Raw genomic sequence first — 21,325 nt, forward strand, 5'->3', positions numbered from 1 at the left:
TATATATATATATATATATAGACATACACACGCGGTTTCTTTTAGGGTTTGGGAGGGAAGTGTGCATGGAGGCTTCATATCTCTCCAAGAAAATGCACAACCACTAATTAATCTGTTAAGAGTAGGTGCAGCGACAGTGCAAATTGTGAAATGACAAAAATCTGAATTATGTTGATTTGAAAATTTTGGCCTCGCAAGCAAATCAGGTAACTGGAAAAGTCAATCTCTGCAGTCTAGCTTCAAGGGAAACATGCAGCAGAGCAGGAGCAGTTCTACTAATAAACAAAAAGGATACCAACCCTCTTGCTGATAGTCCTCTCATATCAGGAGTACAGCAAATAAATTAGAACTAGTGTAACACAGAGACGAGTGAATGCACTTCCTTAAGGGCAGGAGAAACTTACGTTTTCCCATCTCCAAATTTCCACCAATCTGGTTCATACCATTTCTGGCCCCTGTCATAATCAAGTAAGACTGATCATATTCATAATAGATGATCTCAAGCACTTTTATGCAACTGTTTCAGTTCAGAAGAATACTATCAATAAGCCGAGTTATCCAACGACACTTACTTCTCAGAGAAAACTTCGCCTGATTTCATGCACCCAATATATACACGAGGGACATTCAAATATGACGCAAGTGTATTTCCCAGGGAATCTGCACCGTATTCGCACTTTATTGAAGCTTATGTTCACTTGTTGACAGATGTCAAGAACAAGTATTTGCATAAGAATAGCCTTTTTTTTAATGAAAAAGAAATTCTAGCAAGTTCTTTAGGTGGTCTTAGTAGTTAGCTTATAGTGCTTGCTGATCATTATTCATACCAAGGTTTACAAAGACATTGTCATTGACTTTGGCATAGAAGTCAGCAGTCCAACTGTCTGCTGCATGTGCAAAAAATAGCTTTGTTTTCATTGGGAGTTCCTCGGGAGCCTCAACATGATTTTCCTGTCCAAAAAAATGCTATTGTCAGCTAAACACCACTATGCCTGGCTGAATTTCTCAAGCTGGGAAGACTATTTGGGGCTTAACCGCAATATCTTTCGGTTCAGACTCGTCGAAAAAGTATTTGGGATTAAAAGGAAATAAAGTTGCTGCTCAGGTTATCCATGCTGGTCACTGAACTGTTTGTAACAGATACGAAAAATTAAATCAACGAAAGATGAATTCATCTCAAGAAAACATCTTTGATACAATGAGAAAACACATATTTCACTCACTGGCTGGGAACCAACAACTGCCTCCATTACCAAGCACGAGGAAAATGAACTTACTGAATAAAAATAGAATATACCACTTCTACAACTCACAAGAATAAAAAAATCATTAGTTTGACTGTTTTCACTGTCAATGCTCCTGTCCAAGCCGTCTCCACGATTAGCACTGCAAATTGAGTGCAAATGAGTGAACAAATTTGTACATACTCACAACAAAAGAGATAATAACCATAAAGGAAATACCTTCTGCCAATGACAAAACGTGCAACAATGCCCTTTTCTTCCTCCATTTTTTTCAGAGCTGCACCTGAATGTATAACATAATGTGATAAGAAATACTTCGAGCAGATATGCAAATTCTAAACCTCTAGGACCTTGACATCAAGGACCTGTTTGTCCATTAAAAAAAAATTCCTTTTTTTCCAAATATTTTTTCAAAAATATACTTGTCTATGAAATTTTGCAAGTTTTTGGAAATTTTTCGAAAATGAGTTTTTCAAAAAAATTCAAAAAAAAAAAAAAAAAAAATTTCCCACTCACAAAACTACAATATTTTTTCAAGTGAAATGCACGTCCAAACACAATTTCAAATTCCAAATATTATTTTTCAACTCAACTCCAAATACTATTTTTTTTCCAAAAATTGCAATGACAAAACGTGCAACAATGCCCTTCTCTTCCTCCATTTTTTTCAGAACTGCCCCTGAATGTATTAACATAATGTGATAAGAAATACTTCGAGCAGATATGCAGATTCTAAACCTCTAGGACCATGACATCAAGAATCTCACATGAAATTTCCAATAAATAACTTTCAAGTCAAACTAAAAGTGTTGGAATTATAAGTTTCCTACTCCGGAACAAATTGTTTCTCCGTCATGAATTCAGTATCTCACCTTTTCTTTCTGAGTCGTTGATGGTAGGCTAGACTTCCGTATTTTAGCCGTATTTAGCACTCTAATTACTTTACTTTACTTTACCTGTGTTTGAGCTTAAATTATGGTGATTTGCACTTATTACGTGTTTTATGCCTTGCAGGAAATGATTCCGAGTTAAAAATATAAATTGAAGCTAAATCGAATAATTTGAAATTTTAAAGTCTGAGTAAAAGTCCAAGGAACTAAACCGGGATCGTGTCCGGGGCTCGTGGACCGGCGTTGCATACGAAAGTTGGAAGAAAGCGCAAGGGCTAGAGCAAAATGTACTAGTGCGTCACATAAGGCGTGGCATTGAGCGTCGCATTAGTACAAAAGTTCGTCAGATGAGAAGTTCAGACACTTGGAGTTTTTGGGTCTGACAGAAAAATACACTAATGCAACGCAGGGTGCGTGGCAGGGAGCGACGCATTAGTACAAAAGTTTGTCAGACAAGCTAAGTTCCCGCGTAGCACTGTGCGACGAGGGAAGTGTAAAAAGTTTCCAAGTTTTCCCACTTCAACTCAAAGAGGGTAGTTTGGTCTAGGCGCGTTCCGACTTGGTATAAATACATTAGAAACACGTTTTTTAGGGGACTTTTGACCTTGGGAGCTTTTGGAGTGGATTGGAGGCTTCAAGACACAAGATTTCATCGTCTTTCCATCAATTCAATACGGGAGTTTGGATTGTAATGTTGGATTGATGTTTTCTTATTCTTTAACTCTATTTGTGATGACTCCCTCCATGATTATGGAGTAGTTTCCCTTAGGGTTTGACATGATTTTGTGACTTGATTGTTATCTATGAATTTGATTATTGTTTGACTGCTTGAATTTATTGGAAGAGCTTTAACTCTAGTTGTGATTTTATTCATTATCGTGTTTAATCGAAGGAGGAGCATAATATTGAATATTGTTGCAACGCATGCCTTAATTTATTTTGGTACTTCTTTAAAGTAATTGAAAGAGCTTTGTGATCTACCTTTTGAATTAAGATTGAGGGATATTCGAGAGAAGTTTCTCTTAGACCATTCTTACCAATAGATTCTTGCAAGTTTCACCGTACTTCATATTAGCTTATTTGAACGGTTTCCATGTTACTAAAAAAGAAGTTCTATCTTGTTATATGATAGAACCAAAATTATATTTACAGGAGCGTAGTTATCCAGTTCTAAATACAATGTTGTTCAATTATATTCTTGAATTTTGGAAAGCTACTAGGGACTCCAACAATCTCTCTCCACCCACTTCTCTCCTCTGTAAAGATTAACAAATGTCCGTTTTCATTTATCTTACTAACTAATCATGCCAAGACAAATTGTGGCATTTCATTTCTGGTGGAAGGGCAGAAAAAAACAGTATGAGAGTCCAGAACATCATGATTTATGTGAAGATTGAGCAAGAAATTAGCAAGATACGTAATAAAAACTGATACTCTACCAGTTGACATCCATGCCTTCCTTATAGCATCTCTCTCGTTCTTGCGCCCAAATCTTGTGAAAATTCCTATTACTATTACTGGACCCTTTTCATTAGTTCTCTTCATATCTGATGATTGTTTGGAGATAAATCCTTCCTGTCTAGCAGCTGCCAGTTCCATCTCTAGGGCAGATAGTTTCTTCCTTTGCTCCCTAATAACCAAACATTCTTAATTAAACTAGTACACAATTTGTCAAGTGCAACATCTATTAACACCAACTGAGAGGAGAAGATTTTGGAACCTGCATTCTATGATCTTTAATGTGTCATCCACAGATATTGCAGAGTGTCCCTGGAAATTAAGTAGAAATATTAATTTCCACATAAAGCGCAAAAATCAAAATTGAGCATTTGCTCAAGAATGGACGTCAACCAATGCTAGTAGAAGAGCATTTACTGAATTCATTCCAGCCCAGAGAATAGGACTGCATATCTATCGCTAGATATTACTGCCTAAAATGCCCAACCTAATCACACCAAAAATGCTCTTTCTTTGAATTTTACATATGTTGAACACTAATCACGTAGGCAGTAGGACAACAATGATTTTTTCTTCACAAGCTTCCCAACAATCTGCTAAATGACACATGTGCCACACAAACTACTCTTATGCGACCAAATTGAGATTACAGCTCAAAGTTTACATCAAAATCGAGGGTCTGTTCAAGAATGGATGTAAGCTGTTACTAGTAAAACATTTACTGTCTTCATTGTCCAGACCTTAAGTCTGCACATCAGTTGCTATATATATTACTGCCTAAAATTCCAAACTTAATGAAAGCAAGGAGGTGTTTTCTTTGAACTTTACATGTTGAACACCATCACATTGGACAATAATGATTTTTCACTACACGCTTCCAAGTGATCTACCAAATGACACTTATGTCACAAGCTCGAGGCCGGATGAGACAATTGGGCAGTTGGTGCAATCACAACTACTTATACTCAATTTGAACCATATGAATTTTTTTTCCCTTCAAAAATAGATATTCAAACTAAGTATGCACTCAATGCTACAAAGTAATAGGCGTGTTTAGTAATTAAGATCCTGGATCCGTCAAGTGGATCCAAATTAAAGAGCCATTACATTGACAAAGTACAATCGACACAACTCACACCAGTCCAACATAACACGAAATCCAAAAAATTAAAAGCACTCCATGTCCAATTAAGAAAAACTAAGAAATATAAAAAATGAAGTAAGGCTTAAATATACCTGACCGGTTATTCTATCGAGCTCTTTTGTTAAGTAAACCCTGTTTTGTGCATCTTGCCATAAGCTGTAGCATTAACAACAATGCTAAATCAGTGCACTCAAAAAACATTTTAGCGAGAAAATTTCCGGTGAAGTCAGAAAACTCACCGGCCGGCGACATAGAAGGAAGCCATGGTAGCGAACATGGCAAGCATGAGAGATGAAATCGGGGATCGCGTTCCCATTCCTGAGAACCGGGCATTGGATCCCCGGCTCTGCATTTTCCTTCTCAAATCTCAAATCCGGCAAAAGAGTTTATAAATCTGGACGATCCGACCGAACAGTAGTGGAGTCCAACAGGTTCATTTACATTGACTCAGTGAGTCATGTTGTCGCTGCGGTTTCACGTGGCGCCTAAGGAAAGTTTTCAGTTCGGGTCTATGTGGATTTCAGAGCCAATGGGGCGGTTATGTCCGAATTGGGTACGCGGGTCCCATTAGTACTATATTTCATCTTATACTATTTTTTTTAGTTTTTCTGGGTGGAAAGCTCCATTATAGTAGCTCACCTGCTTTATTGAATTTTCTCAAGATCACTAGAATTGAAAGAAATGTCACTGAAGTACTTTGAGAATATTGCCTCATTTCACTCTTTTAGACCAAAAAAAAATGACTTTTTTTCTCATAACAAATATAAATTAAGTCTCAGTTCCAAGTAAATTAAGTAATTTTTTTCCGAATATTGGAAAAATGTTGCATTGAGCAAAAAAAAAGTACTCATACCATTTCTTTTTGAAAAAACTTATAGTAGACGATAATTGTGCAATTTAGATACTATTTACACTCTAATTTAGCCACACTTTATCAATGTTTGAATGTAAAAGATAACAAAATGCTCTAATTAAGAGTTTTACGGTTTGCAGGAGCCACTCAGAGCTAGGAGGAAGCTAAAGAGTGTTTTGGAGTCAATATGGAGCGTGGAAGGCCAATCGGAGAATAGCACGGTCAAAAAGGAGAAAGAAGAGCAAGGACCAGCTCCGCGATCAGATCCGCGGCCGCGGACAGAACAATTGTCAAATCTGCGGTCCATCCGCGGTCCAATCCGCGGCCGCGGACGGGCAGACGGGAGGCAAAAATCCAGGGTCAATTATGTAATTTTTAGGGCGACTAACCTAAACATATATGAAGCCTAATTCGTCCAAGAGAGAGGGATAACTGTTTTTGGAGAGATTTTGAAGGCAAGAACACGGAAGAAAGACAGAGAATTTTCCTTAGAGTTTTATTCTTCTTCTTTTTAATTCCATTGTTAATTATGACTTTATTTATTGAATTCTCATCTCTTAGTATGCGTAGCTAAACTCCTAATCTAAGGTTTTGATGGAACCTCTTGGAGGATGAATTTCTTGTTATGTTAATATAGATTTGCCATAGTATTTTCTCTATTTGTTCAACTATGTTGTGATTGCTGTTGATTGAAGGGCCCTCAATCGACTGTGCCTATTTAGTATGTATTACTCGGGAGAGAGTGTATATTCAGGTAGTTGTTGAACAACACCACTCCTAACGTATATGAAGGATCAATACGAAGGGTTTAAAGGTGGGATTAGGAATAGCGAAACCTTGGGTGCGATCTAAGTGAGCTGTAATTAAGGCCAGCTAGTGTAATTCGGGAGAATATGTCTAGTATATTGTTGTAATTACTCGGGAGAGAGTTACGACAGTCAGAGTGCTCATTTACTGGTAGAGTTGGAGCATAAAGCTTGGGGGGCGTTGAGACAGTTGAATCTTGATATTGAAGCTGCGGGAACAAGTAGAGTAACGGAGTTGCACGAGCTTGATGAGTTCAGATATCACGCTTTTGAGAGCACAAGATTATACAAGGAGAGAATGAAGATGATACATGATAGAAATATTATTGAGCGGAATTTTAAACCCGAAGATACGGTATTGCTATACAACTCAAGACTGAGGTTATTTTCGGGCAGATTGAAATCACGATGGTCAGGGCCTTTTTGTGTGGTTGAAATTCACCCCACGGGTGACGTAGACATTGCTGCGGATAATGACTCGCGCACATTTAGAGTCAATGGACACAGATTAAAATATTATGTGGGCATGGATGAAACGAAGGTAGTGGCAGTGATTCATTTGATTGAGCCTCCGATGTTGAGCGCACCTTAAATACGCTTACCTGCGTCATGCCACGACGTTAAATCAGGCGCTTCATGGGAGGCAACCCATTGAACTGTTGTATTTGTCGTGCTGCGATGTTAAATTAGGCGCTTGTTGGGAGGCAACCAATCAAATTTATTTTTCTTTGTTCTTATTTTTTTAGTTGATTTTTGCACGATGACAATATTGATCGATCTACTAAGGTGCAGGAACGAAAGCATGCCTAGCGGAAGGACTCGGGGTGACGAAAGTATCCCGGAGATAGGCAAAAATACAAAAAAAAAGTAAAAAAATCTTGGATGCCTGATCCGCGGCCGCGGATCAATCGCGGAGTTTGCAAATGTTTTGTCCGCGGCCGCGGATCTGACCGCGGATCCGGCTGCGGACCTGGCGCCGTTCAGGTTTAATTTTTATTTTTTTCCCTTCCCCCTTTTTTTTAATTAGTTCTTTTTTTAACTTAAACCCCCCCCCCCCCCCACATCCGCCCAATCCCCCATTCTTCCACCCCCCCCCCCCCCAAAAAAAACAACATAACAAAAACAAAACCCTCCCCCTTCCCCAATTCTGAAAAAAAAAAGCGTAACCCTCCACCATCTTCACCAAATCTCCTTTCCTTCTCCCTCTTCTCTACTCACCCACTATTCAAGCTCCAGTCCTCACAAGATTCTCAAGTAAGTTCATGCTTCTACTTTCTTCTTTTAGTTTTTTTTGTTTTATTTTTCGATTTTTTTCATTCTTTTTCTCTTCTATTGTAAGTGTACGAAAGTAGAAATATGGGTACTCTTATCTTTGTTGTATTTGTTGGTATATATGTTGGTATGTGAGGACATTAGGTTGGTTCGGTTGAGAAAACATTGTTGAATTGTGAAGAATGGGAGTTTAATTGGGTCTTTGGGTACATTGGGGGACATATGCACAGTAGGTGTTTGTTGAATTGCCACAACGAGCTTTTTAGTATAAATTGTGACCAAGAGTGCGAGTGAAGTCTGAGTAACCGCCCTTAGTTCACCTATTCCGCTGATTATTGATAATGGTGGTTGTTGTGTAGGTACAATGAGATCTTCGAAGAAGAGACGCACTACCGGTGGCTCGTCCCGAGCACGGGCATCAGCCAGTTCAGAGCAGTTTGATAGCACCAGGTTTGTCTCCAGAGCTGCCCAAGACCGCTTCAGTTGGAAGGCTATTAGAAAGCTTGTACCAGAAAGAGGAGTTGACAGGGCTTCCCTCTAGGCTGAGTGCCCCAATATCTATAGGGAGCTGATAAGGCGCAGGCTAGATATCTTTTTCGAGGAGCCAAGGTTATTCACTCTGAGATGTTCATCCGTTCAACACTGAGGAGGTATGGGTTCTTCTTCCCATCTCTAGTCACTAGATTGTGTCGGGCTGTAGGGGTGTCAGATAACCCCAATGTGGATGGCAAGGTGAAGAAAGAAACAATGTTCCGGGCATCCAAAGTGACCATTGGGAAAGACATGGTGGCACCCAGTTCAACTGATAGTGATGATTCTGAGGCGTCAGAGGAGAGCGATGAAGAGCAGGAGGAAGTTGGGCCTTCTTCATCCCCACAGGAACAAGTTGGGCCATCCTCACCCCCACGGGATCAAGTAGCCGCGGTTGGAGGTTCATCTGCAGTCAGACGGAGTACGCAGTTGACAGCCTTAGAACAGGAAATGGCAGGGTTGCGCACTTCCGTCACGGATTTGGGGACGAGAGTTGATGCCTTGGACACCCAAAATGCAAAGTCAGAGAAGAAAATCATGGGTTGGCTGCGTGCATTGGGGAGGGCGTGTCATCTCGACCCCGGCGCTGTCTCCGATCAGGACTGATCTTCCAGGGAAGTTCCTTCGCCTCGCTTTACTCTATTTTGTATGACATGGGGACATGCCATCATTTTAAGTGTGGGGTGGGGGATGCTTTGTGGTATGTTGTATGTATCATAGTTTTGTAGTTTATTTACATAAATCATTTTTGACTTGTCTCGACGATGGATATCATTCGACGGGTTTCTTGAGGGACTAAAGTCGACGGGAAAAAAAAAACACAAAAAGATTTTTCTTTGTTGTAGTGTATCAATCCCCCCTTGATTTTTCTTTAAGCCACAGTTCTTTTCTAAGGGTTTCATTTGAACCGGGCCAGTTAGTTTTTTTCTTTAGTTGTTAGTAGGAACTTGTGGGCTATGGGTGGAAACGAAATAGGATCTCTTAACGTCGCAATGCCTTGAATATAGCAGGTACTATAGTGTGACGCTTAGGCTCAGTTGTCGACTCTTGAAAGAATGCCTTAAAATCTATGTTCTTAATTTGGTTAAGTACCCTGATTAGAGTGTTTGATGACCCAATCTGGAGTGAGTCATGTGCCATGTGTGTGTGTGAGGCTTGTTGTATGCACGACATTTGATGCCTAGAACTTGCCATGTGTGTCTGCAAAGCGAAATAGTAGTCTTGTTTAGTCTGGGAAGTGATATAGGCATTTCTTTGTTGAACCATATATATACTTCATCCACCCATTTGTTATGTATCATAGTTAACCCCGTTGAGCCTGTAATCCTGTTTCTTTGGCAACCACACTACAAGCCTTACCCATTTGTTTGAATTAACCTTCTTTTCGAACCTTTTCACCTCTCATGAGCACTTGAATTGTATGAACTTTGTAAAAGTTAAAGTGTGGGATGGTGGGTTTGGCTTTTGAGTGGAACTAATGAGATAAGGAGAAAGGTTCACTGTTTTAAAAAAGTAAGAGCCACTTGAAAAAAAATAGTTGTGTTGTGTGAAAAATATTCCTTAATAAGTGGTGGCTCTTGATGTAATTGTGCTTAAAGAAGAAGGGAGTTAATATATAGTGATGTGAAGGTGGAGTCATGGTTTGAAATAAGTGTGGGGTTTTGAATGCTAACGTACATGTATTAAAGTGCTTAGGGAGGTGTAGCCACTCGTATATCTACATTTATCCTACCCGTCCCGCAGCCTACATTACAACCAAATAAAGCCTTACTTGATCCTAGACTGAATGAGCTCGATTAGTAGAGTAGTACACTACGGGCAAGCCTATGGTGCATCTTTTGTGGCATATGAATGTCATTTCTGAGGGTGAGTGAATTCTGTTTATATTGAAGTTCCTCAGTGTGTGTGCATGTTATTGATTGTGGAATGAGTCTCTTTTGTTGTGAGCAGGCACTTGATTCATGAAGGAGAGGTAAGTTTGGACCTCTAAGTTAGGGTAAGTAAGCCGGTTAGGAATATTACGTGGCTCGCGGGAGTCAACTCTTGAGGTGTGGATGTTACACTAATGTACTCAATCTATGAGGAATATTCTTGGTGTGATGAGTTAGAGCAGTCGCTCAGGAAAGTTAGGCCTCTGTCGAATGTGGTTTGATTGCTCGAGGATAAGCAAAGGTTTAAGTGTGGGGTGTTGATAGTAGACGATAATTATGCAATGTAGATACTATTTACACTCTAATTTGGCTGCACTTTATCAATGTTTGAATGTAAAAGATAACAAAATGCTCTAACTAAGAGTTTTTCGGTTTGCAGGAGCCCCTCTGAGCTAGGAGGAAGCTAAAGAGTGTTTTGGAGTCAATATGGAGCGTGGAAGGCCAATCGGAGGATAGCACGATCGAAAAGGAGAAAGAAGAGCAAGGACCAGCTCCGCGGCCGTGGACAGAACAATTGTCAAATCCGCGGTCCAATCCGCGGCCGCGGACGGGCAGAGGGGAGCCAAAAATCCAGGGTCAATTATGTAATTTCCAGGGCGACTAACCTAAACTTATATGAAGCCTAATTCGTCCAAGAGAGAGGGATAGCAGTTTTTGGAGAGATTTTGAAGGCAAGAACACGGAATAAAGACAGAGAATTTTCCTTAGAGTTTTATTCTTCTTCTTTTTAATTCCATTGTTAATTATGACTTTATTTATTGAATTCTCATCTCTTAGTATGCATAGCTAAACTCCTAATCTAGGGTTTTGATGGAATCTCTTGGAGGATGAATTTCTTGTTATGTTAATATAGATTTGCCATAGTATTTTCTCTATTTGTTCAACTATAGTATGATTGTTGTTGATTGAAGGGCCCTCAATCGACTGTGCCTATTTAGTATGTATTACTCGGGAGAGAGTGCAGTTGTTGAACAACACCACTCCTAACGTATATGAGGGATCAATACGAAGGGTATAAAGGTGGAATTAGGGATAACGAAACCTTGGGTGCGATCTAAGTGAGCTGTAATTAAGGCCAGCTAGCGTAATTCGGGAGAATATGTCTAGTATATTGTTGTAATTACTCAGGAGAGATTTACGACAGTTAGAATGCTCATGATCGGTAGAGAAGACTTAGGCGAATTTATAGCAAAAATAGCGGAATTAGAACCTTAGATCATTCCCATTCTTGCTTACAAACCGTTTATAGTTAGTTCTTAATTACTGAGCTTTCATTACGTAATATTTAGTTAGTAAACATCCAACCTATTACTTAAATATCTCTGAAGATTGAATACGTGAATTTGTGTAAGTCCAATAGCTGTGATTGATAGGTTAATTCCCTGTGGAATTCGACTCCGGACTTGTTAACCCGAATATATTTGCAGCGACCGCTTTGTCCTTTTTATATGGCATAGTTGGGCGTGATCAAAAACAAAAAATCAGAAAAGTAAATACTTGAATGTGTAAATCGAGAACCTCAATTCTTCTCAATCTTCGACATGTACACAAAACCGTGCTATAAAATTAAGTAGGCGTTTGGCCATAAGTTTTGGAAATTTTTTTCAAGAAAAAAATTTCAAATGTGTTTGTTTATAAGATTAATTTAGCTTTTGGGAAATTTTGAAAACCAAAACTTCAAATCCCAAATATAGCTTGAGACCTTTTTTTGGGCCAAATCATGAGCATTTGGGATTTTTTTGTTAAATAAAATTGTATACGGTCAACATCATATGCCTCCGACTTATAGACTCGAGGGTCCGTCCTAAGCCCGAGTCCGGGCAAAGTCGAGTTCGAGCCAGGTGGACCAGACTTGAGCTCGAAGACAAAATATGATAATCGGAGATAGAAGTACGAGGAGCACGGGGGGCAAGTATGCTCGATCCCGAAATAGTACCGTTATGAATTTGTGACAAAATGAGCGAGATTCCTGCCACGTCCCCAAGATCATGGCGCAAATCTCGGAATAGGATTGTACGATTCCGTACTAAGCGGTTAGACAGCTGTATCAAGAATATTCCTTACTATAAATAGAAATATTCCTTATTTAGGGTTCCCCTATTATATAAAGCGAACCCCAATCATTTGTAACATCATATAATCACTGAGAAAAGAATATACTCTCTACTTTTTGCTTACTGTTCATCAGCATTGTCCTTTAGCTCTACTGCTCCTGCTTTACTTTTCTTACTTTATTGCTTTTGACCCGTCTCGAGGTCACCATCTCGAGGTCACTACTGCTAAGTAACATTGGTTTGATTCACCTATCTCTTTCATTTCTACTTCATATTTCTTGATTATTAATTGGTATTGAACTAAATCACATATCTTTAAAACCATAAAACAAATTTAATTGTTACTCGTATTTTCGAGGTAAACAATTTGGCGCCCACCGTGGGGCTAAAGATAATAGTGATTGTGTCTTTACTGATTCTCATTACACACATTATTTTTATACATTTTCCTGTCAAGAATTTTTGATTCTCACGCTGAAACATGTCTAGCTCACAGAATGCACATGTTCATGACAACGAAGGTCTTGGTGAAAACAACAATATAGGGGTCGGTGTACCACCGATAAACCCTGGGGAAGTCCCCTACATGGAACCAGACGATGTTGGTTCTCATATTGCTCTAAACACCAACTTAGGCAGACCCCGAAGGGAGTGTACGCAGGGAAGCCCGACCAGAGGACCAAGGAACACCAGGAACAGGAGATGGGGGAGTTAGCCTCCAAGTGATATTCGAGATGTTGCAAGTCCAACATGCCGCCATTGCTCAACTTCGAAGTCAAAATAAGACCCCGAGTGTAGCTGAACATGAAAACAATCGACGTGCTGAACCAACGCCAGAAAGGCCAAATGGAAACGACTCGGGGACTGACCCCGCCATTATGAAAATGCTCGAAGAGCTCACTAAGAGGATCGAGTCCGGAGAAAAGAAAATTGATGATAACGATAAGAAGGTGGAAACTTATAACTCCCGTGTAGACTAGATACCGGGGGCACCCCCAGTTTTGAAAGGATTAGATGCCAAAAAGTTCATACAAAAATCGTTCCCCCAAAGTGCGGCTCCGATGCCTATTCCTAAAAAGTTTTGCATGCCCGATATACCCAAATATAATGGGAAAACCGACCCTAACGAGCATATTACTTCATACACTTGCAGGATCAAAGGAAATGATTTGAATGACGCCGAGATTGAATCGATCTTGTTGAAAAAATTCGGAGAAACGTTGTCGAAAGGATCCATGATTTGGTACCACAACTTACCTCCTAACTCTATTGACTCATTTGCTATGTTAGCAGACGCCTTCGTGAAAGCACATGCCGGGGCCATAAAGGTGGCCACGAGGAAATCAGACGTCTTCAAGATAAAACAAAGGGATGACGAGATGTTGAGGGAGTTCGTGTCCAGATTTCAGATGGAGAGAATGGAATCACCACCGATTTCCGATGATTGGGCAGTACAGGCCTTTATGCAAGGTTTGAAAGAACGGAGCTCGATTACCTCTCGACAATTAAAGCAGAACTTGATCGAGTATCTAGCTGTGACGTGGTCAGATATGCACAACCGATACCAATCAAAAATCAGGGTCGAGGACGACCAGTTGGGAGCCCCCTCGGGTTCAGTTCATCCTAACAGGTTCGTGGCCAAGCCCCAAGGGATACGAACAGGGAATCGAGATTAAGGACAATTGTTAGTCCCAATTGATGCTAGTTGAGGTTACTTTAGTATAGATAAAAATTCTTGGATTATACCTCAAGGGGTGGGTCTTATTTTGTTTGCTTGAGGACAAGCAAAAGCTTAAGTTTGGGGGAGTTGCTTACTAGGGATTTTGATGTGTTTCATGCTCCTTCCTGCTTACCCTTTGATTATAAATTCTTACAAAATAGACCCAACAGGCTCATAAGTTGTGCTTGATTGCAGGTTTGATCAACAAAGTGACGAGATGTCAAATATCGGCTCAAAAGGAGTGAAACCTGCATAAGTATCAAAGACAAAGGAAACTCAAGACAAACTAGCCTAGTGCGGCCGCAGTCCATTCTATGCGGTCCGCACTAGGGAGATTCAGAGACTAGTTTTTCAAGGCATCAAAGCAGTGCGGCCGCAGTAGATATTGTGCGGCCCGTACTGAAGACACCGCGGCCGCACCACCATTCTGTGCGGTCCGCAGAAGAGAAGATCAGAGAGATGTAATTTGCCAAGGTTCAAGCCAGCGCGGTCCGCGATCATGTTTGTACGGACCGCATTAGAAACCTCCGCGGCCGCGGTCCATTCTGCGCGGTCCGCGGAGCCTGAGTTCGGAGAGTCAAGATTTCAAGTCCAAGAGCCTAGTGCGGCCGCAGTTCATTTTGTGCGGCCCGCACTGACCCCGCGGGGGCATTTTTGTCCAGTTTTTCCAGCTGAGTATAAATAGAACATTTTTTAATTTTTAGGGTAAGCAGTTATTATCAGACATTAGCTGCGCTCGCGAGAAGCTATTTTGTAGCTATTTTGGGCACTTTAACGTAATTTTAGCAATTGAATCATTATATTTACTTCAATAATTAATTAATATGTCTTTCTCTTCATCTATTTCTCTGATTTTATCTTCAAGCATGAGTAGCTAAACCCATTAGCTAGGGTTGTGGCTCAACCCAAGTGTGGGTAATTGATGGGTGTTGTGATTTAAGGTTAGATTGATTATGGGTGTTTGTTATTTGGGTCAATTTTATGGTTTAATTTATGAATTAGTGGTTGCAAACACTAGTTTGTGCTTAGTTGACTTAGCTCTTCTTGAGAAAGAGAGCCTAAGTCTCCAAAATTGACTCAACAAGGAATTGGGATGGACTCAAGAGATTTGATAGTCCCAATTAAAGGGTTAAACCTCTAGAGAGTAATTACCCGACTTGAACCCTAGTTGCTTGGGCAAATATTCATACCCAATTGGCCTCGAGAGAGTCAATTGGACAAAACCACTCTTTCTATCGAGAGGTGTAGAGTGGGTAGTGTTGAGTAAGGGTTATAACATATTTCCCCAATCATGTCAATCGAGCCTTAGATGCAATTACCCGTCAATTAGCCACCTAGGTGAAGGCCACTACCCTAGTGCCCTTTAAACCATTAGATACCACTTGTAGCAATTTATCTCTTAGCTTAATCTAGTTGCATTTTCAATTAGTAGTTTGATAAAAATAGAATTATAAAGAAAATCCAAAAATAAATAGAAGACCAATTAAGAGCATGCAAGCAATCCTCAACTAGATAGATACTCGACTCCAATCCTAGCTCTCTGTGGATTCGATCCCGACCCAAAATCGGGTAAAAGCTATTGCGACCCTCTCTCCTTACTTTTTAGTGGTGCGGAGTTGGCAGCAATCACAACTTTATCAAGCCACCGCGATAAAGTCGAGGATTGTACAGTCTGATCAGATGGTCGGGGGTGAAAGGCATCCCCTCGACCTGACTCGAAAAGAACCTGTCAAATAAACGATTCGCTAGAATGAAGGGTAGATCTGGCCAAGCGTCACTTGGTATCATTGGCAAAAGTCAAGAATAACTGGATCTATGGGAACCTGAGCTGGAATTGCAGGGCCCGGCGTGAATGGGTAGGTATACACGCTTAAGTACCCCGCTTTATATGTAGTGATATCCTCCTCGGGGGAAGGGATCACTACTTCTTTGTTCTCCCACTTGCAGTCCTTCTTTACTTGCACGAGCTCATCCTTGGTTATCAAACAGACATATCGAGACATGGGCTCGCATCGGCTTGGTGTCGATACAGGTTTCTCGATCTTGAAATCGGATGTTATTTTACATGGCGGGGGAATGCACTCCTCAATACGAGGGGGCACTACCGCTTTAGTCTTGGTCGGTCGAGAAGATGAAGAAGCTTTTTCTTTTTGGGGAACCGATTTAGAGGTCTTAGCCATTATAATGCGGAATCTAATAAAATAGAGAATATTGATAATAAAGTAAGAGCTAATAGAAGAGAGGGGAGAATTCAGGGAAGTTGAAAGAGCTAATGGGACTTTGAGAACAATATGAGAATAAAGATTTCAAGATTGTGAAGTTGATCTATTTATAGAGGCCATTTAAGCGTACTGAGGAAGCCAAAAAGCCGACGTCAGTCACCTCCAATTAATGACTTTGGGAACCGCACGAAAAGCAACCTTTCAGTCACTTCAGCCGCTGACATCACGAGATTGGCATTAGGATCAAGGCGTTGAAGATTAATTCGCTTCTTATTGACCTATTTTGAGTTCGAGCAAGTGCTCACTCGACTACTAATCCCAAGGGCTACCCGAGTTTGAGAAAATTCTCACTCGGGGACTATAAAAAAGCCTAAGGGCAACTTTATTTCGAGTTAGACCAAGTGCTCACTCGACTACTAAGCCCAAGGGTTACCCGAGTTTGAGAAAATTCTCACTCGGGGACTATAAAAAAGCCTAAGGGCTAACTTTATTTTGAATTCGAGCAAGTGCTCACACGACTACTAAGCCCAAGGGCTACCCGAGTTTGAGAAAATTCTCACTCGGGGACTATAAAAAAGCCTAAGGTCTAACTTTATTTCGAGTTTGAGCAAGTGCTCACTCGAATACTAAGCCCAAGGGCTACCCGAGTTTGAGAAAATTCTCACTCGGGGATTACCTACGAAGCCTAAGGGCTAACTTTATTTCAAATTCGAGACCTTGCTTTCACTCAACTCGGACTCAGGAGTCCCGACGTCCCGAGCTCGCATCAAATCCATTTAAGCTTAGCTCGAGGATTAATAAAAACCTTAAGGGGTATTATATTGATCGATTAAAAACCTAAGGGTTTATTATGTTCTGAGTTCGGTATTCGGACTAATCACCAAAGTTATACAATCAAATTTTTCACAAATAAAGACGGAATGGAATTCAACACGAGCCAAAAATGAGACAAAGAGATCCTTTTATATTTCCAAGAGATGGTTAAAAAATATATTTACAACATCCACGAAGGGTCCTTACACAGGAACAAAGAAGCAAAAAACAAAGGCCAAGAACCTAATCTACTTTTAGGGCCACGACCTTGAGAGCGGCATCTTCGGGAACCTCCTTCTCGGGAACCCCATTTTGATATTAGGAAATATTTGTGTGCTTGAAGAAATTTAGGGCAGAAAACCCTCAATAAATGTAACTATATTTCCAGCAGCTGGGATTGAGCATTCTGTTGAAATTTTGGGCCATAATCCGCTAAAAAAAAGCGGCCAAAGAAAAAGACCAGAATGGAAGACAAGAAGATGTAGCTTCACCTTCTATCACAAGAAAAACCAAAGAAGGTTGCAAGATGCACGAACAACGATCCAAGAATATTCATCCTTGGGACGTTGTACCGGTGTGGGATGAAAAATTAGTAGATGATAGTGCCAACTCACTCCATGGAAAGCAAAAGGAATAAAGTGCCACACCAGGTTGAAGTTAAGAGAGATGAGCGGCAGGGTGAAGTTTGCATATTTTCTGATGCAGGAAGGATTCTGCGCCCTTCTCTCGATTGTTTTAAATCGAAGCTTTGCAAAGGGGAGCCTTGGCGTAACTGGTAAAGTTGTTGTCATGCGATCAGAAGATCGCAAATTCGAACCATGGAAACAGATGATTAGAGAAAGAAATAAAGAAGGGAAAGAATCAGAGTAAATGAAGATGAAATGAGTACAGTTCTTTGTTCAACGGAGTAGCCTCATATTTATAGAAAGGCGACGACAGTTCGACGGCGCTAGTGGCCGACCAGTACTGGCGCGCATTTGATGTTTTGGGGAAGCGTGTCGACATGACATTTCCAATCACTTCAAGCACCTACGTCACGGGCATGACGTCATCATAAAAGGCTCGGGAAAATCGAGGTTCAAATCGTTTCTTATCATCTTATTCTAAGAAACGCGGGGACTATCTGTATACGATCAAAATCATATGCCTCCGACTTATAGACTCGAGGGTCCGTCCTAAGCCCGAGTCCGGGCAAAGTCGAGTTCGAGCCCGGTGGACCAAACTCGAGCTCGAAGACAGAATGTGATAATCGGAGATAGAAGTACGAGGAGCACCGGGGGCAAGTATGCTCGATCCCGAAATAGTACCGTTATGAATTTGTAACAAAATGAGCTAGATTCCTGCCACGTCCCCAAGATCATGGCGCAAATACCGGAATAGGATTGTACGATTCTGTACTAAGCAGTTAGACAACTGTATCAAGAATATTCCCTACTGTAAATAGAAATATTCCTTATTTAGGGTTCCCCTATTATATAAAGGGGACCCCAATCAGTTGTAATATCATATAATCATTGAGAAAAGAATACACTCTCTACTTTTTGTTTATTGTTCATCAGCATTGTCCTTTAGCTCTACTGCTCTTGCTTTACTTTTCTTACTTTAATGCTTTTGACCCGTCTCGAGGTCACCATCTCGAGGTCACTACTGCTAAGTAATATTGGTTTGATTCACTTATCTCTTTCATTTCTACTTCATATTTCTTGATTATTAATTGGTATTAAACTAAATCACATATCTTTAAAATCACAAATCAAATTAAATTGTTACTCGTATTTTCGAGGTAAACAAAAATAAAAAAGATAAACTTTTTAACATGTCAAAACTTGCCCAAAATTCATGTCCAAACATATTTTCAAATTCAAATCAAACTTCACTCAAATTAACTTTCTCAAAAAGATATTTGGAAACTATGTCCAAACGGGTCTTAACTCTTGTAAAATCAAGGCGCCGCAATTAAGCTTCGATACTTGAAGCCACTAGAAAGAATTCTTGTCAATCTTCGACATTACACAAAATCGTGCCGTTGATATGCAATGAAATTGTGGAGTCGAGCTCACTTTTGTCACATCGGATAAATTGAGAGTTGAGACATTTACATGTTATAATTTAATTATTATTTAAGCCGCTTACAACTTTATATCTTGAGTAAGTGAAAATGAGATGTGTTTACCCGTAAAACGGTACAATTAAATTTATAGCGTAATTTATAGAGAAGCGAATCAATTGGATCCCGAAATGGTAAATAAATTAAATGGAATGCCAGACTTAGCGTTGAAATCGAGATAAAATAGCGGATAGCTTGGTTCCGGGAGCAAGGCTTCCGAAAACAGCAATAAGAATAACGTTAGACAAAAAATAAAATATGATTTCGCTTGAAATATTGTGTAGCATACGTTTTTCAAAGATTTTCTGTCTGTTACAATGGTTGTTGAAGCCACTATTTATAGTATACCTAGGATCAAACTCTTCTTAAATGGCAATAATGGGGGTCATTGATGAATATATAACGGCAGGTCGTGAATGTCAAAATTCTCTGCAACGGCTGCGTATTTAATACTGAGGAATATTCTTCATTGAATGTCATCTAGTGGCAAGTATTCATTTGTTCCCGTTGATAATGTTTCATTCGGGATCTACCCAGTGCCAACCGAAGCTGTTGTCCTCGGTCTTGGTTTCTAATCTTCCGTTTGTCCCCCTCCCCCTCCCGGTTCCACGTGTCACTTTGTCATTCGAGCATCTAATATGAACCGCTTTTACACTATACAAGATGCTCGTAAATATATGCTTTATTCTGTTTTGTAAAGCTTAATTTGAGTTAACTTATATCACGTTTGACCTAAAATTATAGGTAAGTTAAAGATGAACTACTTCAAAAATTCAAGCCTTTGGAATAATATTAAGAAAGACTAGATAAGAGGGTGTTTGGATTGGTTTTTAAGCTCTTTTTAGTGTTGGGCAATATCAAGAAAATGCTTAAAATATCATCATTTATATTAAAAGAGAAATTTTCATAAACCACTATAGTTTAGAGTGTAATAACTTTATTTTGCCTAATTACTATTCATTTCTTACTAATTTGTATCACTTGTATTCAAACATGCAACGAATACAATATGTGTCAACTATATTCGTTCACGCAACGAATACAACATGTATCAACTGTATTCGTTCGCGCAATTGTATCCATTTATGCATTGAATACAATTTGTATCAACTGTAACCAGGGCAAAATACAAGGGTGTATACAAAGAATATAATTTGTATTAGCGGTATACAAGGGTATATAACGAATATAACTAAGGCAAAATACAGAAAAATAAAATATTTTTATTGAGAGCCGAACTCAAAACCTCTACTAACTAAGCATGTGCTCTAACCAACTGGGCTACAAGAGCTTTTTGCTCTCTTGTTTCAGTTAAAAATAATTAATCTCATATAATGGATTTGCTATAAAATTCAAATATAGCTGCGAATGGTAAATTTACTGAAAGTATAGCTACGAATAATAAATACAGTATAAATGTTTGATGTATCGCGTAATTTACCCTATTACATGAACCTCATAAGTTAAAAGTTGAATTACTAAAATACTCCTTTTATTATTTATAACATATTTAATATTTAAAAAAAAAAAAATTGATGGCTGCGGGCTGCCTGTTTTGAAGAAACCTAATAGTCACAACCATTAGATGTGCGCCAAAAGGCACATTGTTGTGGCCGTTTAAATATACGACTATTCATTTTGCATTGTTTCAATTCACATACTCTCTTCCGAAAACCACCGCCTCTTGAATTACTGTTTTTTTTTTTTATTATTATGTTTGTTTTTTGTGACAACATATATGTGATAATAGTATATTTGAGCGAACACCCAAAGACTAATTCCTTTGCTATACCTTGTAAGTTCATTAACTTAATTTATATTTTTTTTTGCAAATGTTTTTTATTTTGCGGGGGGGGGGGGGGGGGGTTTGCTTTAGGAGTAGAAAGTTGGTGACTATTCCTGGGATCAGTTTCGGCATTATGTGTTCCTTTCTTTAATTTATGCATTTTAGATTTAGCATATTATGAGGTAATAATAGAGGTCAGCATTGTTCAATACCTCTAATATGCCGAATTTCTGAGACAGATAATTAGAATTCTAATACTAACCAAAGCTTTATCATATTAAAGAAATTCTACAATGTGAAGACTATATTCTTTTATATTGCTGTTATTAATGATACAACTATTGGTTAAATATTTAATAGGGGGACAAAGATCCAAGCAATACTTTTCAGTATTTACGTCAAAAAGTGGAAGGAATCCTTTGAATCAAATAAGAGCTATATTATATTATTAATAATGGCCGATTAAATCGCAGTAATCCCAACTACTCTCCGCT

General features: G+C 39.4%; 1 protein-coding gene across 1 annotated transcript in view; it reads right to left on the bottom strand.

The window, feature by feature from the left end:
* LOC109206338 (hydroxyproline O-galactosyltransferase HPGT1-like) overlaps nucleotides 1–5,284 on the bottom strand; it is a 6,576-nt gene extending 1,292 nt beyond the window's left edge. The window contains exons 1-9 of the mRNA XM_019369158.1: nucleotides 4,976–5,284; nucleotides 4,829–4,892; nucleotides 3,855–3,904; nucleotides 3,574–3,764; nucleotides 1,464–1,527; nucleotides 1,314–1,386; nucleotides 828–951; nucleotides 573–660; nucleotides 405–455 (exon numbers count right to left, since the gene is read on the bottom strand). Of these exons, the coding sequence (XP_019224703.1) occupies nucleotides 405–455; nucleotides 573–660; nucleotides 828–951; nucleotides 1,314–1,386; nucleotides 1,464–1,527; nucleotides 3,574–3,764; nucleotides 3,855–3,904; nucleotides 4,829–4,892; nucleotides 4,976–5,088 (818 nt within the window). The 5' untranslated portion in view covers nucleotides 5,089–5,284. The remainder of the gene's footprint in view (nucleotides 1–404; nucleotides 456–572; nucleotides 661–827; nucleotides 952–1,313; nucleotides 1,387–1,463; nucleotides 1,528–3,573; nucleotides 3,765–3,854; nucleotides 3,905–4,828; nucleotides 4,893–4,975) is intronic.
* Between the last annotated feature and the right edge of the window lie 16,041 nt (nucleotides 5,285–21,325).

Source organism: Nicotiana attenuata, unplaced genomic scaffold, assembly GCF_001879085.1.
Source record: "Nicotiana attenuata strain UT unplaced genomic scaffold, NIATTr2, whole genome shotgun sequence".
NCBI lineage: Eukaryota > Viridiplantae > Streptophyta > Magnoliopsida > Solanales > Solanaceae > Nicotiana > Nicotiana attenuata.